The following is a 27521-nucleotide window of genomic DNA, read 5'->3' on the forward strand; positions in this document are numbered from 1 at the left end:
TATATTAAATATGTACCTCAGCCCCTTGGCCCATGTGTGAAACCTGGCAATCTCAATCAGCATCAAGAGCCACATGACCCTGCTTGAAAATTACTTTCTTCTCCAGTCCTAAAGTAGGATGACTCTCCTCAGGTGTTTAATCGGTCCTAGAATTCCCATCTACCAGAACCCTACTCCAAAGTTCAACCTCAATTCCTCCACCAATCCTACAGGGAGGATTTCAGACCTTCCTAGGTTTGCACTAGGTTGATGGAAGACATTTATTTTCTTCAGGACTCCCCTACTTCCCACACTAGATTTATTAAAGTCAAAGCTGATTAAACTTCCAACCACTTCCTTTTTCCTGAGGGCATGAATCCAGGCTCCATGGGAGCTTCTTTAACCAGGTTCTCTGACTCTGGTCCATCCTGAAGGCAGGCATGACTCCCCTCAGTGTACAAGGCCGTTGTTTATGCACAGTCTGGGGTTGTAACTACCTGGTGTGGGCTCCAGACTTCACATATTTCTGATTGAGGTATGTCACAAAAATCAACTCTCAGTCAAGAAGAGAATTCTGAGCAGTCAATGTTGTAGAGTTTAGATAGAGTGGTTGGAGCCAGAATGGTAGGATGGCTACATTAAACTGTGAATAGACGTGACAGTGGCTTCTCAAAACTGATAACAAAATTACTCAATAAAAGGAATAAGCCACCGAGTTCCTGTAAACCTTAAACCCCACCCTCAGTGATGTGCTCCCTCCATCGAGGCTGTACCTCCTCAAGGCTTCATAACGTTCCTAAACAGCACTACCCACTGGGGACAAAGTGGTGAAAAACTTGGCCAGTACTGAGGGTATTTCCCATTCAGATCACCACACACACGTGTTCATTCTCTGTTGTGGAAGGATTAGACAGGATTCAGAAGTTGGGGGTGGTGGAGAACAGCTAATTAGGAGTCTCACCACTGAAGGAAGAATAATTGTGTCTCTCTTAGCAGTTGTTAACAGCCAATAGCTCTTCACCTAGGGATTGGATGGTTTGGAATCTTTAGAATAGGAATAAGACATTTTCCTAGGCTTGTGATGAACAAATGCTGTAAGATATGTAAAAGTGCTTTTATTGGCCACTAAATAGTTTCTAAATGTTATTATCCGAGTTTTATGAAATGCTATAAAGGCAATTTGGGTGATGAATGATTAGAATTTTACAGCACATAATTGGAAATAAAAAGACACTAAAATCATGGAGATATGATCCCCAAAGTAATCTATTTTAAAGAAAAACAAATTATTAAAAATATTTTATTGCAAGTAAAAATAAACCTGAAGACTATTGTACTTTTAAAGAAGTTAAGAAGATGTAGATAAGACACTGAGAAGGATACTAAGGACCAAGGTTGTTAAGATTAGGGTAATTTGGTATAAAAAAGCAGAGGCCAGCTATCAAAGAGTGCTCTTTGCCAGGGCACCTGCCCTGCACCCACCGACCCCTCCCACCCCATCCTAGGCTTTGTAAGTCTCTGATGACCGAAAGCAATTTTCACCGTTCTTCCCCTGACCACTGTCTGGGACACATTAAACTCACTTTTATGGCTTCCGGTCAAATACTGCTGTAAGGGTTTACCTATTTAAACTGGTTTCAGAATATGACCATTTCTTAAGATCATACTTGCTTTGAGAGGAGGAAGCAGGAACATAACAATGAGAGGCAAACATATACTTTTATATTTTACCAGGAAAGATTTTTCTAATAAATGTCATTTCCTTTAATATTATTACATGACACTGCAGATTGCCCTGTATCTTTAGAGTTTTGAAAAATAGAAACCAGATATTCACAAAAATCTTTATTAAAATATACATTTAAAATACTTACTCTTTTTCATAAATTACATGAGATCATATCACAAACTATAATAGAAAATTAACAGATAACAGTAGACTTTAAATAAGATTGTTGGAAAATCTAATACTCTTCAGAAAAGGTATATCACCTAGACTTTAACAAAAATATCTCTGTAGAAATGAGCTAGGCTTTATCAGAGAACTACCATTTGTGCCTAATGGCAAGGAGAAAGATGAGCTTTCATCCGGCCACTCCACCAATGATGCCACAGACCAGCTCTGTCCATGGACAGCAGCAGCCTCTGCTGGAGAAGGCAGGACACACTTCGGTGACACTGTCAGCTGGAGCCTGTGTGAGCTGCAAAGGCTGCAAAAGCTGAGGGATCCCTGCCATCTGTTGCCCAACACTTCCGTAACAACAATCGCTTTCAAGGTCTTAAGGATGCACGGGCCTTGTCGAGTATATCCTTTCGGATTTTGGGGTAAGTTGGATGTGCTTCAAGAACCTGGGGAAACAAAACCAAACTAACTTGAGACAAACTGCGGAGAACAAGGGAGCTATGACTCAGACTCTAACCGGGCATTATGGCCAAGAGTCCATTGTATTTACACTGTAACTATCACACTTTTTAAAGTGATAATCATCACAATGACTGGTGACTCGTTGACATTAACAGAGAAGAGCCTCGGAATGTGGAACCACATATGGAAACATCTCATACAAGTTTCCTTAACAGATGACTTAGAGGACAAGGTATAATCCTTCTGTAACTCAGCTTCTTGTGATGTCTAATGCCCTCTGGGAGAGTGACACTAACCGAGAGCACGCATCAGATTTACCTGGACTGACTCTGGAGCATTCTCATTCCCAGCAGTACTAGTGTGAGAGTGAAGTCCACAGTGATTGGAATGCATAGCCTTGCTTTAGCGTTCATCCTTCCCTTAGTGAGGAACACTGCCTTACAGAGTGAGCGATCAACAGCAGTGCCCTAGCCAGGCATTTACCACAATAATAGTGGGACATAAGCATATGAGGTGTAAGAGCTGTGGGAAACTGTTAGGTCCTCTTTGCATGAAGTACCACTGGGATGTGGCAGACCCAAGAAGCTGTGAAAATTCTAAAGCTACAAGGATTTAAAGATATTTAATTGTATGGTTTTAGTGGGATGAAATGCAGAAATATTTTCTAAATTATGGAGTATTTTTAGCTATAATTTACAAATAAAAATTTCTTCAATAAATAGATTTAAATATAATCACAAAAAATTCTACTTAATGCAATGACCTGGGAAATCAATATTATCTTTAAATGTGTCCTTGGTGCCTGCAGAGGCCAGAGAAGGCTAGGAGAGGCCCCAAAACTGCAGTTACAGATGGTTGAGAGGTGTACATGGTGGTGGCACCTAAACCGGGGACCTCTGCAAGAGCAGCAGAGGCTCCTGCCTGTCGAGCATCTCTTCAAACACCTTCCAAACCGGGTTTTGTTTAACAAGCTTTTTCCTACTAGCCTATGTCTTTAAATTGACACAAATACTTTAATTGAGCATTGATAATTTCTCCATAATTTATTTAATACATTAGTTAGCTAAACAACCACATCTTCTATTTCTTTCCATTCAGTTGCATTTGAAAGTAAAAGGAAATTGTGCATCTGTACTTTTGGTCACGAGCCTTAGCCCGTAGAGCTGAGCCATCTTCCCAGCCTCCACCTATACTATTTTAAGAAATTGTAATTTAAACATTTACCTGGTGACATACGTCAATTGCATCCACATATCGTTTTGCTTTTAAGTAATTAAATGCCAATTTATATCCTGTTAAGACAAAAAAAGATGGACACAGTGGTTATGTGGTTTTTGTTCCTCTTTGGTTGACACATAGAGAAGTCCTAAGGAGGACTATTGGCCAAACTAATACAGAGCAAAGGGACAAGGCAAGAGGGAGCAAAGGGACAAGGCAAGAGGGAGCAAAGTGAAATCAAGACGAGCAAACAGAAAGGAGCAGAAAGGAGCAGTGAGTAGCTGCTGGGTGGGGACATTGGTTCTCCACAGGTGTGGGTTCTTTAGTTTACTAAAAAGGTCAAAGGTCTCACTGATTTCAGGGTACAGTCAAATCTCATCACCAGGCAGTGGAAGTGAATCCACGCACCTAGTGGCTGCCCTGTACCCTGAGTATAGGTCAGAGGAGTTCTCCCTTCACAGGCGCTTGTCTTGGTTCCTAGTGGTTTCTATTTTAAAATGATTTTTCATTTTAAATGTGTTCTTGTGCATATTGATACATGGAATGCATACGTGTGTGTGTGTGTGTGTGTGTGTGTGTGTGTCTATGTAAGTATGTATATATTCGGAATTCTATGGGAACAGTATGTGGAGTTTGAGGGTTTCTTGACAAGTGAAGTGTAATGTTAATCTGGCCAGCCAGACTGGAGTACTGGATATAGTGACAATTTTTAGGAGCGAACTAAATAATTGAAAATGTCAGAGGAACACCTATGAAAGGACTCTGGGAGAGCTGCCAAGATCACTTATAAACTGTAATAATAGAGGGGAAAAGCTGATGAGTTGGAATCTGTGTTTTCTGAAGCTTTCTAAGGAACAGAATATATAAATAACTTTGAAACATATTACTCAGAAGGAATAAATTATCAAAATTTATTTATATTTCATGGGTATTTAAAAAATTTCAATTTCACGAGGTGACTATCTCATGATATATAATATGAATATATAAAGGAAAACATAAATAATCATTAGTTCCTGTACTTTGTCCAATTGAGCAACTTAACAGATCCTAAAGAAGCACAAGTCAGGGGCCGGCTGGACAGATGGCATTGAGTGTGAGGACTGTCTGATTGCGGCCACACTGTGACTGTTAAAGACTGCTGCTATCTTAGGGTGATAGCGCGATTCACCTAATGTGATAAAAGCATGAATACCTTTGTACTCACAGTGAGCCAAACCACTCTTACAGACACACTGGGTGCAGTAAAACATGCAGGAAGGACAGAGCAAGCAACGTCATTTCTCATGCTTTGTGGCCACAGAAACTCTGCGTCTCTACCTCAAGTCTAAAAAGATCTCACCAATGTTTATAGGGAGAGTTGGTGAGCTGTGCTTAGTGCTGTCCAGGGACAGTGTCAAGCAGGGAAAGATGGCAGCCCTCTGAGGGGGCACAGGGCATACTGTCACCTCAGGAGGGAGCTCCCACTGAAGGCCGTCTGTCCTCTGTGAGAGGGCAGGGACATTAGACTGCTTCACAAAGCTGATCTATCAGCTCTAGTCCCCACCGGAAGGAGGCCGACGTTAGTCACTGATCCCATTCCTGACGCCGCTCAACTGCGCAGATATTGTAGACTAACATTTCCCCAACAAGAGTTTACACACACACCTCATCACATTTCTAGAGGCTCATAAGGAAGGTAGCACCCAAAACCTACTGGAATGTGAAAAGGCTTTAGAAGATTCACAGTGAAAGAACCTTAGGTGATGATGTAATGTGTCCTTTGCATAATATATTCGACAATAGGATACTTTTTGTCCACAACATTACCATTTTCCAAATAGAAGAGTGAAGGGAGAGGAAAGAAGGCAGAATGCATCTACTTATCAGGTAATAACTCACCACGAGGATAAAACATGGACAACAGAAGTTGGGTTGTAGTACGTATTGTCCTAAATGTGCATTTCAAAGAGTATTTTCAAGTGATATACCAGTTCTTGTGAAGACACTGGGCCCAGCCTGCCGAACTCACCCACAGCAGGATTTGTCTGGTTGCTATGTTTCCAGGCCATCTCATAGTTGAAGGCTGCATCTGTGTACGCTTGCTCCTTCTCCATAATGTACCCCATATATTCATAAGCTTTGCAGCAGGACTAGGGAGAAGGGAAGGCGTAAGCAGATTACTCTCCACACCAATCCCATTTTATGGGATGTGTATGTCTAACACGCAGAGCAGTCATATTAACCCATCTAAATGGTGTGAAAAGGAATGGCTTTCCAACCTGAGTGTGCAGCCGAAGCATGGAAAGGACGCAGTGAATGATTTTGACGCCAACAGCCAGCCCAAACCTTTCAGAAGCAGAATTTCTTTTATAAAACGAGGAACACATACAATGTGTATGGATATTTTATTCATGGACAGGTACCCAGTTGATTGTGACTAATTTAAACATATATTTGAACTTAAGAGTATAATAAACTCATAACTTTCCTTCAAAAATTAACTTGACTCAGCTCCTGCACCACCCTTACACTTTCATATAACTAAGAAGAATATCCCAGATACTGCTTAATCTTAACCATACATGCTAGAATGCTGTTCGAAAAGATAAAGACTTCCTTAAATATAACCCAAACTCATGCACCTAGAATACACTAATTTCCTAATCACCCACATATTCAGACACTAGTCATATTTAAAATTGATGAAATATAATTTATTTTTAAAGAATTTCTTAGACTGAGAATCCAATCCATGTCACAGATTGTGGGTTGTTTGAAATAGCTCGTTTGTTTTGATCTGGAGAATTCTCTTCTGTCTCTATTATCTTGACTAAAAAGTATAAAGAATCTTTACAACTGTATTTCCACAAGATTTACTTGGGTGCATTTTTGTGGGGATTCTATAATACAGTCCAATATCATTGATGTTTCCTGCTTTTTTCAGTGGTTCTCAATCTTCCTAATGCTGTGACCCTTTAAATACAGTTCCTCATGTTGCGATGATCCCCGACCATAAATTGTTTTTGTTATTACTTCCTGACTGTAATTTTGTTACGGCAATGAACTGTGAGGAAAATAGATGATATTCATCATGGTCTTAGATGACCTCTGTGAAAGGGTCATGACCCACAGGTTGAAATAACCACTGTTTTAGGGGCTCAGTCTGAATATTTCCCTTATACACCCACAGAATTTATTGTAACATTTTACCTTATTCTAAGAAATTTCATCAGCAAGTGCTTTCACTAAGACCACTTTCCATTAAAACACAGACAAAAACGTGACCCTGGGAAAGCCCCCATCCCAATGTTCCATAGCTCAGCACAGTAGTCTTAATGTTTTGATATTACTTTTTTAATTTCACTTGATTGAAAATATGTCCAGTGTTCTACTGACCCTGGTTATTGTGTTTTTCTGTCATCACAGCTCCATCGCTGTCACAGACATTGTGCTCTTCTGAGGCAAAGCACAGATGTTTGATTCACTCCCTTTTTGTAATATTCTGCCCATTCATAAACTCAACGTTGAAACACAGCCATACTTATCATTGGTTATTTATTATTTCAAAAAATCTCTACATGGAGATGTCTTATCAAATAATTGGCTACTTACAAGTGGAGTTTATGCAGAAAACCCAGGACAAGGGCTGAATTCTTCTCCATCGTCTGACAGAAAGTCAGCTTATTAACTGCAGTTGACTAGTTCTATTTTCTTTTCCGTATTTTATTCAGTCATGTGTGGAACATATTGGATGTGTTTTAATCTATTGCAGTTCTCATTCCTTTTGGTACGTGGTGTCCCAACCCTGACTGTTGGACTCTTCCTCGTGGCTTCTGAATGCCTGGCATGACTCTTACTGTATTTGATAGCTTTCCTGCCATCTGGTGTGGCAAGATGCTCTCGTGTCGTTTTTTGCTTTCTTGGTCCAAATATCAGTGATTTTCCCTTTAAAATTATATAATTCAAGCTTCCTAAGCTTTGATTCCTGAGCCTCATGCTTTCAAACAGACAGGCCAAAGCAAGAGGGCGAATGAAGGTTCTGAAGGAGCAATCAAGTTTAATCACACAAGTTGTTGCTATGGGGTCAGTGTTGATGAAGCTGGGATTCTGTCAAAGCTTTGATTCCTGTTCAATGTCAATATATCTCAGACCAGGGCTATAGTGTTCTGTGGATTGCTGTGTATATGAAGGTCAGGCAGGCACAAGACAGGACTAGAGCCTGTGATTGGGCAGTGGATAGAGAATGTGGGCTGGGTTTTAGAGACAGGAGAGATAGGGAGACACAAGGGAAGGAGAGAACATGGAGGAAGAGAAAGACATCCAGATTTCCTCGTGGCTTTAAATAGCCACAGTGAGCTATGAACATCTTATATGGGATGGATGATTATAGGACAACTTGTCTTTTGTAGGTGGGCAGTTTAAATTACTATCAATTGACTCTGAGTTCACAGTGTGGGCATTTTTTGCATTGAGTATTTACTGATATAAATCTGACTGATAAATTACAAGCCTCTAGAGTTTTGATTTTACTGGGTTATGGGGATTTGTGACTATAACCACAGGGGGTGGATGGCTGGGAATGTGAGCAGGTTCCACAGCAAGAGAACTGCGAGATGGGTGGTCGGTCACTGCATGGGGCTAGCCGTGGAGGTGGCCGGACCGCTGGGGCCAGAGAGTAGCCGGCGTTGGCATGGGATGGTGCCTTTTTATATTTCATGCAATTGTGTTTAACTACACAGTAGTTTAGATTTTAAAGCTTATCAATAAGTATTTTTTCTTCAAGGCCAATTTAAGTTATGATTGATGAAACCAGTCATTTAAAGCTATCAATTGATCAAGAACATACATTTTAAAATTTTAATTCCTATACAACTAGGTAATCATGATTCCTCCTTAAAAAGTAAATGATCCATGTTACAATATTATTTTCTTAAAGAGAATACAGACTTACTGTGATTAGTATCTTTAGCTAACTGGTACGAATATGTGAATACAAATTGTATTAACTTTCTAAGTCAAATGTAATTATTTCTCAGCAAACACCAATTTGCATCTAAATGAAAAAATTCATAATACAGTATCTTCTTTATGTGTCTAAACAACATAATATAAGTAAAAAAGGGTCTACACTGCACAGACTTGAAGATTTTCCATTTTATACCTAAAGCTCAGGACTTCCATTAAATTGAATCAGAAGCCCCCACATACATTAAGCGCACAGGTCTAATAATGTGGAAATGACAAGCAGCTGCAGTAGGTTCATCAAGGACACTTCCTAAAGGGAGGGACAGACGACCACAATTAATACTCTGCAATTTTCATTAGTTCCGGGATGAGCTGGGTAATCATGGCGAACGCTTGACATTCCTAAAGCACTTCCTGTAATGTAAGCGGGGCATCGCCAGCTGAAACTTGAAGCTGCATAAATCTATCTCCCGCTTCCTTCGAGGAAGCTCCTTTTCTGTAATCCTTAGTATTCACTTCCTGATTAGGATTGTAAACATTTAAAATTCAAGACGCAAGGGAGAAACATCAGAAACGGACCCATTGCTCTACTCCAGGAAGCTGACACGACGCAGTCAGCCCCGGCTTCTCAGCCACCTACCCGGTTATGGCACAGACACCGTTTCAGCAGCTCTTCCGCCATGTCGTATTTTGCTGACTGGATATAAATATCCGCAAGCAGCAGCCAGCTCTTCTCCAGCTCCTCGGCTTCAATAGGATTCCAGGTCATTTTTGCAATCCGCTTCAGCTGGTTTCTGGCTTTCGGGGTCTGTTTCAAGATCATATAAGCGGTGGCCATTCCCAGGAGAGCAGGGATATGATCCTTCTGTGAGAAAATGAAACGTTAGACCACGAGATGCATCACAGGGGAAGCAGCAAATGCTCACCTGTGCCTTTTCTCTGCCTCTGTGCTGGGTAAATGTGACAATTACTGTCGTCTTAAGTCACAACGAGGAAATCAGTAAACATGTGGCCAGACGAATTCACAAACTACTCAGACGCTAAAGCATAGGCCCAGCCATTAGTGGGACTTCATCTGTCATGGGGTGGACTGGCTGATGAGGTTTTGTACGTGACGGAAAGAATGAAATCTGACTTCACTGTAATGCTTCCTGAGCTGGTTTCTTTTAGATTTACAGTTTTGCTTCTGTGGCTCTTTTTTCTTGTTAAACATGAGTAACACATTCACTTCCTAATTCACCTCACTACTGTCTTCCCTCACTTTCATTAAAAATAAACAAGCAAACAAAAGAAACAAAACCTCTTTTCCCAGTGAAGCTTGGCCAATGAAATGACATACGTAGGGTGTGCCTTAAATAACGTACGTCGTCCATGGCATAGACGCATGGTTTGAAGACTTTTAGACGCAGTCTCCTCCAGTCTACACAGCACAATGTACCCGTAGACAGAGTAAAAGCCCCCGGAAGTCTGTCTTCTGTAAAGCTAGAGGTTAGTCAGAGCTGGCGTACAGTGGAGGCCATGAGCGCCTACAGAGAGCGGACGTAGGCACCGGTGCGCTAGCTCCTGACTAAGCCTGGCAGAGGGAACAAGATGGCTTCTGGAGGGGGGTCTCTAAGCTTAGAGTCTGGAATAGAAACGTGATGAGAAACTGCAGTGTTGGCTGTAACACTGGTTGTCTCTAAGTCTACAGATTTGAGCAACAAATGGCAAATGTCCAGAAAGGAGTAGGGAATGGTTATCTGTTTGTGCCCACGCCCAAGCCTGGCTGGAAGCTGGAAGAAGGTAAAGCACTGGGGGCTAATGGAAAGAGTACTTTCTTGTCTCTAATTTCCTTTTCTTTCTCATTCCTCTCTCTCTCTCCCCCTCCCTTTCACCCTCCCTCCCCCTCTCCCTCCCCTTCTCTCTCTTTACTTCCCTTTCTTTCTTTCTTTCTTTCTTTCTTTCTTTCTTTCTCAGGCAAGGTCTCTACATAGTCCTGGCTGTCCTAGAACCCACTCTGCAGACCATGTTGGCCTTGAGCTCAGAGATCTGTCTACCTTTGCCTCCCTAGTGCTGGGATTAGAAGTGTGTGCTAACCCAGCTTCTCATTTTATTTTCAAAATATAGTTTGTTCAGCCAAATAAGGAGGAATAGCAAGGGAGTTTGATTCCCAAATACAATCAACTTGTAGTAACTTTGAAGAGATAACTGGGCAGGGATAAATTATGAGACCACACCCTGCTCACAGGGTACCCACTGTGATGGGGATGTCAGATAGGGCGGCCCATTGTGTATCTGTCAACTGGTCCTAAAAGGATCTCAGAATAGATGAGACCTCCATATTCACATGAACAAAGACGTCCATATGGCAGAGTTAAAATAAGTTTTTGATTTTACAGCCTACAGTCTGATTAGGATGAACTATCTCTTCGAAGCTTGGATAGTGCTAAGTGAACATTTGTGTGTGTGTGTGTGTGTGTGTGTGTGTGTGTCTGTCTGTCTTTCTGTCTGTCTGTCTCCACGTAGGTGTGTCTATCTGTCTGTATGCATGAAATCCAGAGGCTGTTGCCAGGTTTCCTTCTCAGACAGTTTGTAAATCTTATTTTCTGAGTCAGGGTCACTAACTGAACACGAGTGCAATAACTTGGCTAAGGCTATCTGGTCAGTAACTCCAGGGATCTGCCTGCCTCAGCCTCCAAAGCGCATCTCTGACTCCAACTGTTTTACGAGGGTATTGGGGAATATGAGCCCATGCTTGTTTGACAAGTGCATTACCAACAGAGCCATCTCCCTAATCTCCATAAGACAGAGTTTGAGTCTCAGCACTAGACCCTCAGCCCTTTGTGAGCTTCGATGAGGACTTAGTACTTTCCTGGTACAGCCTATGAAGCACAGTTCTTTTACTCTCAGTCGCCACAGAGGACGAGTGTCAGGTGTGGCCAATAAAGGACCCTTACAATCTCTGTACATTGGTCAAGTGGTGCCAGAAGATTAAGTGGGATAGAAGCACAGGCCTAGTGCACCATGCACCGTCTCCTCCATGACCTCCTGCACCGTCCCGGGCAACACGGTAGATTGAATTAGACACGTTTCTCTGCCTTTATAAATCTGTATTTCCCCCTTTAACTCTCTGAGACACTTTGTCCACTGCTGTTTGTAAAAATGCCAATTTCCCTAGATCTTGAATCACACTTGTTTCCAGAATCCCAGCTTCCTTTCAAGAGTTTCCTAATCTCGCAGAGTCCCCCTCACTCAGGGGAATGTGACCGGAAGGCACGGAGGAAGAAGCAGTGCATGGTGGGTGTAGTAGGCCCGTACTGTGCTGCTTCAATGGCTCCACTCTCGGGTAGAGGTCATCGCGGCCCTTCATTGGCCACACAGAGTCTGAGTGTAAGGGTTAGAGCATCATCACCTGCAGTCCTTTCATTTGAAGTCCAGGGGAGAACATAAAGCATTTTCTTTTACCCAGATAACCATTATATTCAGTACACTCACCACATTTCCTTAAGACTATGAGAAATGTGAAGGGAAGAATATATTATTTACTGATTCCACTATACTGATAGATCCTGGCTGCTGCATGAATATTCATCGTATTAAATATATTCATTCTATGACTTAAGTGGGAAAAGAAACAACACAAGCACAGTGGGCCTGGATTGTAGCTCACCCATCACCATCACTAGGCTGACAGGGTCAGTAAACAGACTGAGGGTGCTGTCTGAGCAGCGTGGACTGAGGCAAGCATCTCCATGGAAGACCCTGCTTAGGCTTTCTGAGAAGGAGCTGCAGTGTTGCAACTATATCTGGCTTTTATTTATTTTACAGTAGGAATAATGGATTTTCTAGATACAAACTCCTAACTATATCATACAACACTAACTCACAGCAGTTGGTGGCTGTGACACCTAGCTGTAAACTGTATCTTTAACATTTTTGAGACTTACATGAATATTCCATTTCCCTTCTTTCAGTAGCTGACACCTATCTGTTACAGGATGCCAAATCAGGGGACTCGATTCTTATTTTTCTTTTTAAAAAACACACCATAGAAATGACATTTGAAACTCTCTCTCTCTCTCTCCTTCTTTCTTCCTTCCTTCCTTTCTTTCTTTCTAAAAAGTACAATCCTCAGATTCTAAGAGGCTAAGTAACAAGTACCCAAGGTGGGGGTCACTAGAATCTCACTGAGAAGGGAAAATAGGGATTGGTGGAGAGAGGGAGCTGGGTTGGGGAGGGGCGGGCATGAGAACAGGAGGTATCAGGTTGGGGGAGCACTGAGGGAGAGAGTATGGAGGAAAATAAAATGGAACAGGCATGGGCATCCTTGGGCTGAGCTAGATACCTAGCAGAATGCAAACTCCCAAGAATCTGTGCGTGTGATCCTAGCACTAGCTAAGACTCCTAGCAGTGGGAGAATAAAGACCCTGAAACAGCTACCTCCTGTACCCAGGCAAGACTTCCAATGGAGGGATTGGGGCACCAACCAAGCCACAAAACTTATCCTGCCTCCAAGATGTGCAGCAGTAAAGGAGGAAGCAGAGGTTGAGGGAGTATCGAGCCAATGACTGGTCCAGCTTGACACCCATGCCATGGGAGGGAGCCCATCCCTGACACTGTTAATGATATTCTGCTATACTTGCAGACAGGTGCCTAGCATAACTGTCATCAGAGAGGCTTCACCCAGCAACTGATGGAAACTGATGCAAAGACTCACAGACAATCATTCAGTAGAGCTTGGGGAACCCCAAGAACAGGAGGAAGGATTCAAAGAGCCAGAGGGGACAAGGACACCAAATGAAAACCTTCAGGATCAACTAACCTAGGTCCATAGGGGCCAACAGAGACTGAACCACCAACCAGACAGCATGTATGGGACGGACCTAGGCTGTCTCTACACGTATGCAACAGTGGTGCAGCTGGGTCTTCAGGTGGGACTCCTAACAGCGGGAGCAGGGGCTCCCTTTCATTACACTGCTTACCCTGGGACACCTTTCCCCAAAACAGGCTGCCTGGTCAAGAGAAGAACATGCTCCTGCCGGAAGGATGGCTAAGTGCCCACTCCACCTACAAGTAGAATGTGGATCTTTCCCTTCTTTTAATAAAACAGGGCTGTATTATTTTGAATATGTTTGCTTGTCTTCCTGCTACTTGATATGCCAAGGTTGATTGACAGCCATGGGAGGCCTCCCCTTTTCTGAGGAGGAAGGGAGGAGGAGTGGGTGGTAGGTGAAGGGAGGTAAGACAGAGGAGGGGAAGCTGACATCTGGATTAAAGTAAATAAATAACTTAATAAAAAGTATGACACCTTTGCTGACTTTGAATTGGCCTGCTCATCTTTAAAATAGGGACTGTAATCTTAACCTTCTCCTAAGAGTAATGTTCTGAAATTCAAGCATAAGAACATCTTATAAAATCTGTAGCAATATTTCTAAAACACTATGATCTGACCTATAATACAGAAATTTACTAAAGATCCCTGTGACTTACTTCAATGAATAATCTCTTCCTTTATTTAACATCACATTACAGGACTTCTTTAGACTACTTTAATATTTTGTAATTTATTTTTCATGAGAAAATCTATACAAACCAGCAGCTCATTTACTGAAGTTTTCATAAATGTCTTTTCCTGAGTTTTGAGCCAACTACCTGAACAATATCACATTCTTTCTCTGAGCAGGGAAATGTGGGAATCCTGCAAGGCCTATCTCCCTTTGTCCCCATCCCCTCTTCCAGGGTCTGAGGCAATCCTCTGAGAACACGCTCTTGGTGTTTGCAGAAGGGCTCTGCTTTGTCTTGAGTCTAGATTTCTGCTTTGTCCCGTAGTGGCTTACAGAGAGCTGAAGCTGCCGTCTAAGGCAGTCTACACAAATCCACGACCTCTTACTCTTCCTCAGGGTCCTGAAGTGGGAAACGGGAGCATGGTCCAAGGGTTTGGTAGCCTATTTACCACTGTTACCTCCAAGCCGAACAGAGTAGAAACGCTTTTGATATCCTTTGAGAGACACATAATTCTGAGTTCTCAGTGACCTTGAGCACTGCTCAGTAGAAGGGCAGACAGGTCAGTGACGGCAGTTAGATGTAGGCATTACTAACTGGAACTATCCATTTTTAGTAGTACTGTGTACAGGAAGGCCTAACTGTACACTCAGGGAGGGACTAGATTTAGCAAAAAGGAAAAGGAAATAACCACAATAAAGAGATTCCAGGAGGTCATTTCAATGTTGCTAAAGAGAGAGCATCATTTTCATGACTGAATCACACATTGCAGTCCTGGTCCCATTTAGTTCTTCAGCTGGAGAGACGCTGAGTACACCTGGGCGAGAGGGTGAGCCATGCAGGCGGCCAGGCCTGCATTCCCATGTAGGAAGTTAGCCTCCACCACACCTACAGCAGGAAAATCCTCCAGAACACAATGATCTCCTCCTCAGAATTATCTTGTGCTCTTCTGAAGAATTTCTTTTCTGTGGAACATTTCCATGTTCCCTCAGAGAGTAACACAGGCTAACACAGCAAATGGCTGGCCCACCATGTAAGGTTAAACGAAGTATATTTCTAGTTTGTACTAAGTGAGCTATTAGGCCATGTTTAGGAACCAGTCTGTTATCCAAAACAGTGCTTGGTCTTACCAGAATGAGACCGACAAAGCTGAAAAGGAGAACCACTGACCTCGGAGGCTGCTATTTCGGTGAAGGTGTTCAGCGCCTGCTCCACGCTGGACTTCTGCTTGGTGGCCATTAAGCAGCAGTTTTCCATGATGCGGAGTTGCAGTTGGCCCTGGACGGTCTGAGGTTTGAGTTCTTTAAGGAGCTTTTCTGCCGTCCTCACTGCTAACTGCACAGACTCCTGCTTCTCTGGGGAAGTGCTGCGGACAGGAAGGATACATCGCATGTGTCTGGAACTCAAGGCACTGGCTCCTTTTTCTCATTCATTTAAAGACTTCCCGGTGAAGAACACTGTTCTTACTCTCCCAATACCAAGGAAGTGGTATAAGTGAATTTTACCCAGGATTAGTATATCCTCAGCAAGACACCATTAAATCCCAAGTCACTTTAAAGTGACAAGTAAACAGTATCTCTACATAGTGAACATGTCAATTTTAGCTAATATTTAACCAGAATAAAAATAGACTCTTCATAGGCTAGTATTTGTCCTCAGTTCAGTCCCTAGCTCCACAAAAAGAAGAATTCTAAGGAGAATCATGATACTGCCCAATAGTGGTCTATGCTTAGAACAGACAAGAGACAAGCAAAGAGAAGAAAAGGGCCAGACACTGTATGACTTCCTTCAGTCCATGTTCCTTCTGCATATGCTGAATGTACCTTCTAATTTTGGAAGACTGAGAGTCAGAAAGTAGAATAATTTCTCAAAGATTACAAATAGAAAACTTCCATTTGAATCTAAGTTTATCAAACATACAAAGTCTTCTTCATCTTGTTACTCCGCTTAGAGAGGCAATTACATGTGATGTAAGGTAGCAGATATCAGGTATCATAACAATTCAAATATTTGATTGCAAATTCCCTACACATACACAACACACACACACACATACACACGCACACACACGCATGCTTGCATATGAATACACACACACGTTTGCGCATGTAGCGATTCATGCATCAGTAAAATCACTCACCCTTCCTTATGCTTGAAGCTTTTTCTTAAACAATGATTTCTTTTAATGTATATGTGGTGGTGGTGGTGTGTGTGTGTGTGTATCTGTGTGTGTGTGTGTGTGTGTGCGTGTTAATATAGTACAGAGGTGATAGCTGCCCTATGGATCTAGAGTTATAGACAGTTGTGAGCCAACCAACTTGGGTGCAGCCAATCTCTTAGCACCTCTGCTCTTAACCACAGGGTCATCTGGCACAGGCCCTAGTGATTTTAATCTTACTGAAAAGCCCTTTGCTCCTGCCACATTCTTTGCTGAAAGGTAGCCACTGTTTGCTCCACATCATTTCTGTGTATGATTTGGCTTCCATGATTGTACAATTTGATTTTCATGTTTGACCTTGAGACCTCTAGCCTTCGCATGCCCAAACTCTAGTCTGTTTCCCGTGGTTACATATAACATGCAAAGAGGCCCTTCGCACACACCCAACTCTTTCAGGTCTCCCAAATCTCCATGTGTACTAACTACTCCGCCTCTGAGCTCTAGTTTGCATTTTCAACTGTTTGATTGAGGGTTTTCATTTGGGTCCCACAGGTGTACAATAGCATATTTATTATCTTAACATTCCTAAAACAAACAGGTCATTTCTCTCTTAAGTTCTACTGGTCTCTCTAATCCAATCTTGACACTCTCCTTCCTTGTTCTACTGTCCCTCCACTCCATGCACCATCCGCTGACAGCTATGCACTGCATGACTCTGTGCCCTCCTGCAGCACTGAACACTGCAGCATCCTAGCAGATCACTATTTGTGGTGTGGGCAGCTGAATGGCTTTGCATTAAAAATGGATCACATGCCAATGACAGGCAGCCACTGCCTGTCACACACCCTTTGTATCTTCATCTTTTCTCACTTCTGGGAGGGGAGCAACAGGCACAGCTTGAGGGGACGCCTGCCACCATTTTCCAGCAGTAACCTCACAGTGAACACTGCGAAACTGTGGGCTCTGCTAGCATTCTGCCTGTGCTTTCTTCTTTCTCTTCCGGTCATTGTCTCAGATAAGGGGCTCTGAGCTCACTTCGCAATGCTGTTGCAGAAAATCAGTGAGAGTATATAAGGAACAGAGCGTAAGCTGGCATAAAGCTACTTTGTGTTAGGTTGGCGCTCTTATCCTTTTCTTCATTTTGGTTTTGCTATGTGTGGTTGTGTATGTGTGTTTGTGTACATTTTGCATGTGTGTGGTTGTGCATGTGTGTATGTGTACATTTTGCATGTGTGTGGTTGTGCATGTGTGTGTGTGTACATTTTGCATGTGTGTGATTATGCATATGTGTATGTGTACATTTTGCATGTGTGTGGTTGTGCATGTGTGTATGTGCACATTTTGCATGTGCTCAGGTGGAAGCCAAAGGCTGACATCAGGAATGTTCTTCCTTCCCTCTTCTATATTTATTAAGGCAGAGCCTCTCATCCCTAGAGTTTGCCTATACAGCCGTTTACCAAGACACTTTACTCTGCAGATCCTGCGTCTGGCTATTGAGTGACAGGCCAGCCACCAAGCCCACAGAACATTTATGCAGGCTCAGAGATTTGAACTGATACTCATACTTGGGGGACAAGCACTCTGTCTACTGAGGCATCTCCCAAGGGTCAGCCATTGCTACTATTATGTGGATAGTTTATATTATGATTTTCAGATTCTGTAATTTATTTTATTTGTAACAGAGGAATTAGGGGAATGCCTTTGTAATCCATTTTTTTGTTGTTTTAGAAAATGGAAAGCATCTCATGCCTAATTGTTTGTTATTTTTTTTAACTGTTGTGAGAAAATACTATGACCAGGACAACTTAAAAAATAAATTTGGCTCCTGTTTTTCAGAGTGTTAAAGGCTCTGATGACACAGCGAAGCAGAGCTGACACCTCACATCTTGTTTCAAAACCACAGGGCAGAGAGAGCTCTGGGAATCTCCCAAGCCCTTTGAAACCTCAAAGCTTACCCCGAGTGACAGTCTTCCTCTAGCAAGGCCATACCTCATAATCCTTCCCAAACAGTTCTACCAACTGGGTACCAAGTATTCAAATCTATGAGTCTGAGGAAGCTACTAGTATCCAAACAATCACACTGCTATGGAGAGAATCATTACTTTAGTCTCTCTACATGTATTAAGTATGAATGTATATCATATACATATTCAATGCACCTGTTCCTCAACATTATGCTAGAAGGTGACTTTCTTTTGCCTTCCTGATTATTTTTCCCAATGTATGTTTTAAAAATGGTAAACCACTACCGAAAGACTATACATGGACTGACCCAGGGTTCCGACTGCATATGTAACAGAGAATAGCCAGGTTGGGGCACCAGGGGAAGGGGAAGCCCTTGGTCCTGCCAAGGTTGGACCCCCAGTGCAGGGGAATATGGGGGGACAATAAGGGGGATGTATAGGGGGAATACCTATATGGGGAGGGGAAAGGGAGGGGATGGGGGCTTATGGACAGGAAACTGGGAAGGGGGATAACGTTTGAAATGTAAGTAAAGAAATTTATCTAATAAAAACAATGGTTCCAAAAGAAAAATGTAAAATGCTACTCACCCCAGGTCTCCATTCAGGTTTTCAAACACTTCACCTCCAATAGTTTCATTGTCTGGATTCAAGCAGATTTCTATCATATTATAAAGCGCATTTTGACCCCAGTCACTATCTTTCCGAGCTTTATTAAAATGTCGAAGGGCATCATTTGGTTCTCCAGTATACCTTATTGAATGAAAAAAAATTCAATTACTAATTACAAATTTTATACTAGATTATAATATGATTCATAAACAAAATAATTAAAACACTTCCAAGGGCAGGGTTTTTTTTTTTGTATGAAAAAAGCATTTTCTACTTTCTGTACAATGAGTGGAGAAAATCATTCTAATGTAGGATTTATTTGTCAATAGACTTACCAAAAATGTAACCCTTTACAGTACTGAAATCCTGGCTCCAATTTTGTTCTGGAGTTGTGTTTCTCAGCCATCAAGAAAAATCTCGGAACCTCCTCAAGTTTCCCACATCTTCTCAGGAGATCAATCAAACGAGACAAAGTCATAAAATTATCTAGAAATAAGCAACACTTGAGGTATAGATCACATGCTAAAACATTTGTTCTGATGACTATTCTTCTTTATTAATGTGCAGTAATGAAACAGATATAATCAAAGGACTATTTCATGTGCAAGTCATTCCTAATGAGGTGTACGGCCTGGACCACCTGTGAAATGAAACCTGCTTCATTGGGCCATCCACTGTGGAAGAAGACGCAGCAACAGGGGCATGTCTAGAAAGGGTCATTTCTGGTGACTTTTCAATTTCCTAAGAGTCAAAGCCGCCTAGAAGCGCCCTTCATCTAAGCCATCTAGACTCTGAAACCCAGGAATCTTGATTGACAGCTGTCCCTGAGACTCTTTTGTACTTCCTGCAGATGGAAGGATGGTAATGGCAGTGCTGGATAGTGACTGAGGGAGCGATCCCAAGTTTTATTCCAGAGTTTATTTAACGTATGCGAATGCTAAAGACTAGACTCAGCTGACCGCACTGCACCCTTACCACATTAGCCTCGGGAGCCTCATTTTTTCCTACAGATAATAATTCATTCACTTCTCTGGTTCCACTGTGACTTTCTTCTAAGTTTCTCCTTCCAGTTTTCCCTTATTAGTAATGTACTAGGATTCGAGCATGATTTTGACCATGATTCATGAACACCAGAAGAAGAAGAAAATATACAGATTCACGTGTGGAGAAGAAAAAAACGACCCATTCCCACAAAACAGAGATGAATCGAGTCACATATGCATGACTGATAGCCAACTATTTATAAGTAAAATTTGGCTGATACTTAGGATTTTCATTCAACATTAAACAAATAAATATTTAATTGTTACTAAGTGGCCTTTAATGCTTTGATTTTAATAGATGTCTAAAAGACTATCACATTAGTAGTTCATTTCTCTGGGAATTTTTTTTTAAGTCTTAAGGCTCTTGTGTTTCACTTATCATAGAACTCATAGAGAAATTTGTTAAAATCCTTACACACACTACAGTGAGAACTTTCTTAGGGTGAATTCCTAGGATTAAAGTATCTTCATGAGCAAATAAAGAAAGCCCCAACTTTAAAAGAAATCATTCCTGATTCCAATTTTTAAAAACAAAGACACTGTATTATATGAGATGTCAGTACACTTATGAGGCCATGGCTACAGCAGTGAATAAGGCCTCAACCAGATATCTGCATACATATTCACAGTCGTGTTATTCACAATAATCAGGGACGGAAACTACCCGTATGCCTATTATAGATGGCAGCTAAATGTGATATATACACATAAAAAACATTAGTGACTTTAAAATGTAAGCAAACTCTTAGCATGACAACGGGGATGAACTCTGAAGGCTGTGCTAGGCGACATAAGCCAGACACGTGGCCAAATGCTGTGGGATATCCCATCAGCCACCTGGCTGTGCTAAGAATCATAGAAGCAGTAAGCAAAATGGAAAGCAGTGGAAGGGACTGAGGTGCAGAGTTACAGCTTAGAAAGATTGCATAAGCCTGGGATGGATGGACAGCCCCGGCCTGCACAGCAATGTGAACATCTTAATGCGACTGAACTGTATGCTTAGACATGGATAATCACTGTATTTGGTAATGTTTATGTTATACATTTTATCAGAATAAAAATTAGGAAAAGAACTTTGGAAGGTTTGCCTCTATTCAGTTACATATGTGAAAACAATCAAATCCTTTGCCCTCTGTAAACCTGATTTTGAGTCTGTATATTTTGTTTATTCTGTCTTTTAGTATCACTACAAAGGACAGGAACCAGGAAAGGGAATTCAAAATTGGCCCTGTCTTTTATCACTGGAAGACAAGTACACTATCTGTACCTAAAGAATGACCCATTTTTCTTGAAATGATTGTAATATCCATCATTTCTAAGCATACATTTCAGTCGCATTAGGATGTTCACATTGCTGTGCAGGCCGGGGTTGTCCATCCATCCCAGGCTTATGCAATCTTTCTAAGCTGTAACTCTTAGCATGACCAGGTGGCTGATGGGATATCCACAGCATTTGGCCATGTGTCTGGCTTATGTCGCCTAGCACAGCCTTTAGAGTTCATCCCCGTTGTCATGCTAAGAGTTTGCTTACATTTTCAAGTCATTAATGTTTTATATGTGTATATATATCACTCTTAGCTGCCATCTGTAATAGACATACGGGTATTTCCCACCCCTTCAGTTAAATCAAAGGAAGGTATGAAAGTGATAAAGTGATTTATAAACCCCCAGTATGATTAGCTGTGTTTACACCTTTAAGTCTTTGGACAGTAGGCTGCATAATCCACCATAAAGCCAAAGAGGCTAAAAGTAGGATTGAAGTAAGCAAGGACTCAATATTAAAGTATCTGGCTAAAAGTTTTGTATGTTATTGCAAAAGCATGTGTAAGGCATATTTTGCGAATATCTATATTCAATACTACAAAGACAGTTTCTCAAAAAATTCTGTCTGGTACTGATAAAATGTATTCATTAGTTCAAGGAAATAATGATCACAGAGAGACTAGACTACGTTGTCTTTTCATTAGCCATGACATTTAGAGAACGAAGTGCTTTCATTTTTTAAAATGGCAATATATCATATGGTAAAAATAACTGGTACATTTTTATTGATAGATATCACAACACATATTTCTAATGTGAGCACATTTACCAATAAAAAGCAAAGGTCATTAGCCAGATAGGTACACGAGTGACAACAAATCCAGATGACACTTTGGGTTACGTGGAAAATGTGGAGTCCAGGAGTCCAGTGCTGTAGGAATACAAAGCACTGGAGAGTCCAGAAGTGCTTTCCTCAAAGAGCTGACCTTGGAGCAGCACCGGGGACAGGGGCCAGACACTGCCAGGCTGACAAAGGCATTCTCAATAGCTGATAGCATGAACACGAACGAGCAGGGTACAGCCCAGAGCACATGGCAACCTCGATGTTATTTAACAACAGGAAGAGGAATGAAAATAAAAACAGAAGGCTGACCCAGCCCATGACATTACTGAAATCATTCTATAATGTTAGGCTTTACTCTGAAGCATGAACCTACTTTGAGTAAAGGGATAGCTTATAGGTTTGAAACTGATTTGATGACATGACATCCAGCAACAGCGAGTGCCCAGGGCTGGAAGAACAGGTGAGGTGACAAGGGTCAGAAGAAGATGACAGACTGACTGTGCTATTTAACAACTAAGCAGACAGAACTAGGATACTTGTAATTAATTAAAACAAAAAGGAGAAAACAACATGATTGGAAAAATTTGAGACATGGTACAATATGGTGAGAGCTGATATAACTGGCACTTTCAAGTACAAATAAAATTGGACAGTACACTTCTTTTCTTAAAGATTTTTAACACACACACACACACACACACACACACACACACACACACACATGAGGCAGGTGTCTTCTAGGACAGAGGCATTAGATTTCCTGGAACTGGACTTACAGGCAGTTAGCTATGTGACATGGGTTTCTGGAAACCAAATGTCTTTAACAACTAGATCGTTGCTCCAGCTCTTAACCAGTGTATTTTTAAAATAAGCTAAATACAGCACAATTTAAGTTATGTTACTGGTTATGATCAACAATGCACACATAAAATCACTGTGCATGGATGTGTTTTAGAAGGAACCACACAAAGTAAGTTGGTAGGTAAGTAGGTAAAGTCCTATCAAGAATGAAGCATTCACTGGGAGAACAAAGGGTCATGTGAACAAAACTTTTAACTAAACTGTAGCAATTTTAAGAACTGACAGTAATCCATTCATTGATTACTGGATGAATGATACAATCAATGTATTCTCTAGTGAATTTACTCATTCAAATTTTCTTCTCTTTTCTCAAATTTCCAATACCCTCTCAACGTTCCCTATTCTCACCTAAAAATCTCACTGCTACCTGAGTAGAAAATATGAGCAGCCAAAGAGAACTCTGTTCGCTGTCTACTTCCATCCTGTCTCTCACAGATCCATCCAATCAATACTCATTGATTCTGCACTGTGTCTAGCCTGTGTCTATCGGTAAAAGGAGCACGCTATTGCTGGCCTTGGAAAGTATAGAGTAACAGAGAAGACAAATGTAGAGATAGCATGTGTGTATTAGCAAATACACTTAAGTAAAAGAGAGCTATTTATTGACAATGTGATATATGAGTTAGGGTGATCAGGTCATCCCACTTTCACCTGGAATTTTCTTTAGCATGGAACATTCTGGATCTAGGACCCTTGTAGTCCTGGGCCAAGTGGAAAGCAAGATACTCAATGAACCCTCCAGGGTGATATATTTTAGAATACATAGTGAGAAAGAGAGAGAAAGAAGGAAGATAAAATGTGTTACAGGCAATATTGGATAAACTCTACACAAAGCCTCAGGGTGTGGTTCATGGCTTTCAGTACTGCTAAAGCACAGTGGCCTTACATTGAAATTATGAGTAGTTTTTTTTTTTAAACTAGGGTACAGGGAGCTATCTCACATCTCTAAAACCCATGTAGAAATGTAAGAAGTGATGGCATAAGCCTATATATAACCTCAGTGCTAGGAAGACAGACAGGAGTATTCCTAGGCCTAAATCATGAGTTCTAGCCCAGTGAAGCACCATGTCTCTAAAGAGATGGGCAGCGTATTGAGACTAATGCCCAAAGTTGTCCTCTGGTATCCACAACACCCCCTCCCCCACTGTTCCCCATTTTTCTGACACACACAAGCATTGATGAACAGGTTTTAAAAATCATGAAAGTAAAAATGGTGCTGTTTGAGAGAGGAAGAGCATTAGGGTAACAGAAGAGGTTACTAGAAATGAGTATGGTGAACTCACATTGCATACTTATAAAGATGTCATAATGAAACCTCTTACTCCACACAATTAATACATACTTGTAAAAAAGAAAAATAAAATAAAACCACGCTTGCTTATAAATGCTCCAAAGCAGCCAGTGAACTAACAATTAACAGTCAGCTGTTTGCAATGGAAACCTAGGTGAGAGGAAACCCACATGACACAAGGGGGCTTCCCTACTAGAAGAGATGTGTGAGGGCAATGTGGCCAAGACCAGCTTAAACCAGGGAAGAAAAGTCTGTACTTTAAAGAATACATAGGAAGATGAGATAATTCCTCCTTAAGGAACAGGAACAGTGGGACAGAATAACAACTGAAGTTGAAATGGAAAACTGAAAGAAGGGCAAACAATGATGGGGGCTTAGCAGGAAGTGAAGGGAGGTCTGGGCAAAGTGAGCAGGAGAATCTAATGTGATTAGTGTCTGAGAGTTATCACTGCAGGGCTGTGTGCTGACAGGGAAACTGACCACAGAGAGAAGAAACCAGACTCAGGCCCTTTGGTGCCCATGGGGCTCTGTGCAGTGCACACAGGGAAAAGCCAGCAGAGAGCGGAGTCAGGCGTAGGAAGGATGAGGGTTGGAGTGGGGTTGTGGGAACTCTCTCAGTTTGGGGTGTAAGGATTCGGGTGAGGGCAAGGGAGGTGGCAGCAGTGACAGAAGTCTGAGGAGACAGCTGGAGTGCGAAGTCACTGAAGTAACACAGGCGATTGCAAGGCAGCCCGTCCAGGCTGTGCTCACAGCTCACTGTGAGATCAACAGACAGCGGGGATTCCCGCAAGCCACTTGAACTACTTAGACGCAAGTGCGGGGAGAGCATAGTCCGCGTCAATCCACGAGTCCTTCCCCAACTGTTGACAGGATAAGAAAGCAAAACAAACACAACCTAAGTTGACAGGAAGAGGAACACATTAGTCAGGGTGCATTTACCTGGTTTTCGTTCTAAAAGCTGCTGCAAGTGGAACACTGCTTGTTCATAGTCCTGTTTTCTGAACATGAGGTCGGCCATCAACTGCAAAGATAAGCACCACACATTGTCACCAAGCACATTCTGTTAATGAAGATTTAGCACTATACTAATATTTATGGAAAAACAGGAGGGACAGAAATGATAAAAAATAATCAAGGATGCAAATCGATGCTCTGCTCACAGCTTTTGGCCTCCCAAAAGTTTCAAGTGGGGGCATAAAAAACAATTATGAAGGCCTGCAGCCATGGCTCAGTGTTTACAAGAGTGTACTACTCTTATAGAGGACCCAAGTTCAATTCCCAGCACCCACTAGGGACAGCTCACAACCACTTGTAACTCCAGCTCTGGGGAGCCCCCACGCCTCTGATCTCCTAGGGCCTTGCGCTGACATACACACATACAAATGACGAACACGATCTTTAGAAGCATGTGAGGGTACTTACTATTCCATCGTGCTACTGTAGCGACATGCCTCACCGTACTAGAGTGACCACGAAAGGCTTGGAAACAAGCTTAAGTCCTATGTATCTTAAATGTAAACCATGCAAGACCTGTGGAGACTTTCCATGTGTTTTAAAGCAAGACGCCTTACAGTCTACTTGGTTGTAATGGTGATCTTGAATGAGCCACGTGCAATGTCACCCATGCAAGACATTTAAAAGCTGAAAGAAGCTTCAATCCATATAGGAAAAACCCGAAACTGTGAGACAGGCCGTTGAGAGTGACACAGTGACACAATGAGGCTTTGTTGTTCCCTGTGACTCCAGAAGGTCTGCTGTGCTCACGTTAGGAATAGGCTATTCCTCCAAAAGTGCGTAAGAGCAAGACCTCATCGCCCAGTAACCGTACTACAGATAAACTGTGAACGTTCCTCACAGAGAGTAAAGCGCAACTGCCCGCGCAGCAGAGACCTCGACTGACCATGGTGGCCGGTTCGTTGTCCTGGTCCCTCTGGAGAAGCAGTGCACAGTGCCGGAGGGAGGCATCCAGGTCTTCTTGGGCCAGGTATAGCTGGGCCAGTTCCAACATTATCTAGGCAGCAAAGGCAGGACTAGTCAGAACACTGGTTTCAAAATTAAATGAGTAAATGTTTGGATGAGATTAAACTTCATTTGTCTGAAAGTTAGAGCAATAAAAATGCCACGTACAACAGACAAGATAGATGATAGGCACCTTCATCGCTACTGTCTCTTCAGGAAGACAAAGGCAGGCGATAACTCACTTGGTAAATACAGACTGCAGGTGTTCTGATTTTAAAGCAACATATGGGATTTCAGTATAAACCTCTGAGAAAGACCAGGGTAATCCACTTTAAACATGTTTTCTCATTAGTAAAATGAAAAAGGTTGCTAAGATATGCTTCTGAGCAGAACTAGTGTTTCCACTCTCTTAGCCACCACTGAAGAGGTGCCGGCTTCTGTATGCCTTTGTAAGGCTATGCCGTCAGTGACCAGAGTCACTAGCGTCCTTTCACAGTCCCAGCACCAAGGAGCCACTGACATACAGATGCTGGAGCGTATGGCACTGCTGACCTAACTGAATCCAACGACCTACGCTGAGATATCTGTGGCTGAAAAACAGCTTTGAAGTGACTATTAAGGCAACAAAATCTCAGATTTGGTTTACATTACGTAATCCACTACAAACTGTACGTTGTGAGTGCGTGTGTGTGTGTTTGGGGGCGGGTGAGAGGTCAACATCAGGTAAAGTACCCTGTCACTTTCTATCATGTTTTGAGACAAGGTCTTTGAGTAAATCCAGAGCTCAGCCACTCAGAGACTGACTGTCCCGCAACCCCAGTGACCCTCCTGTCTTTGTGACAAGCCAGTGCTGGTCGAAGTGTGTGGTACTGCACCCAGCTTTTCTTACAGCTTCTTGGTGAATGCAAGGGCTAACACTGGGTCCTTATGCTCGTGTGGCAAACACTTCACTAACTGTGTCAGCTCTGCAGTTCCCCCGACGGAAGACATCATTAGGTTTTGTTCTTTGATTTTGCATTGCTGGAGAATGAACTCAGGGTTGGGCACATGCTTAGCAAATACTACACTGTGTAGTCCACTCCTAGCTCCACATGCACTCTGAAAGTTTTCCAGAAACACGATTGCTTTTTTAAACTTATTTTTGTTGCTACATTTATTTTCAAATCTTCTTTATTAATAATCTCATAGGCTTCTACATCTGAGCAAATTATGTGGTACCTGGAATGCAGGTACCTATCCTTGTTACAACAGCACTGACCTTACTATCCATTTCACAATGAACCAGGGCCTCCCTATAAAATGTAATTGCCTTTTCATAGTCTCGCTGAGCAGCGGAGTGTTTTGCAATCTCTGCACAAATTTCAGCTGCAAAGTGTTTCTGTGAAGGAACTGCATCTGGCTGCTCCATCTGAACTCGCTTCAATATCCGAGCCTGCAGTTCTCGAGCCTACAAAAAAGCAAGCGTTAAAACGTAAGAACTGGGAAAGGGAAAGGAGCACTTTCCAACAGTCTGTCTAACAGTGTGAGTGTACCATAAGA

The 27521-nt window shown here is 42.0% G+C and overlaps 1 protein-coding gene across 1 annotated transcript in view; it reads right to left on the reverse strand.

Annotated features, from left to right (window-relative positions):
* Nucleotides 1-1809: 1809 nt before the first annotated feature.
* Nucleotides 1810-27521, reverse strand: part of Ttc21b (tetratricopeptide repeat domain 21B) — a 74854-nt gene continuing 49142 nt past the window's right edge. Inside the window, exons 20-29 of the mRNA XM_032903417.1 lie at nt 27241-27429; nt 25924-26034; nt 24963-25044; nt 19057-19207; nt 18701-18862; nt 15161-15356; nt 9150-9374; nt 5574-5694; nt 3569-3636; nt 1810-2328 (exon numbers count right to left, since the gene is read on the reverse strand). Coding sequence (XP_032759308.1) covers nt 2251-2328; nt 3569-3636; nt 5574-5694; nt 9150-9374; nt 15161-15356; nt 18701-18862; nt 19057-19207; nt 24963-25044; nt 25924-26034; nt 27241-27429 — 1383 coding nt within the window. The 3' untranslated portion in view covers nt 1810-2250. The remainder of the gene's footprint in view (nt 2329-3568; nt 3637-5573; nt 5695-9149; nt 9375-15160; nt 15357-18700; nt 18863-19056; nt 19208-24962; nt 25045-25923; nt 26035-27240; nt 27430-27521) is intronic.

The sequence above is a fragment of the Rattus rattus genome, chromosome 5, assembly GCF_011064425.1.
Source record: "Rattus rattus isolate New Zealand chromosome 5, Rrattus_CSIRO_v1, whole genome shotgun sequence".
Taxonomy (NCBI): Eukaryota; Metazoa; Chordata; class Mammalia; order Rodentia; family Muridae; genus Rattus; species Rattus rattus.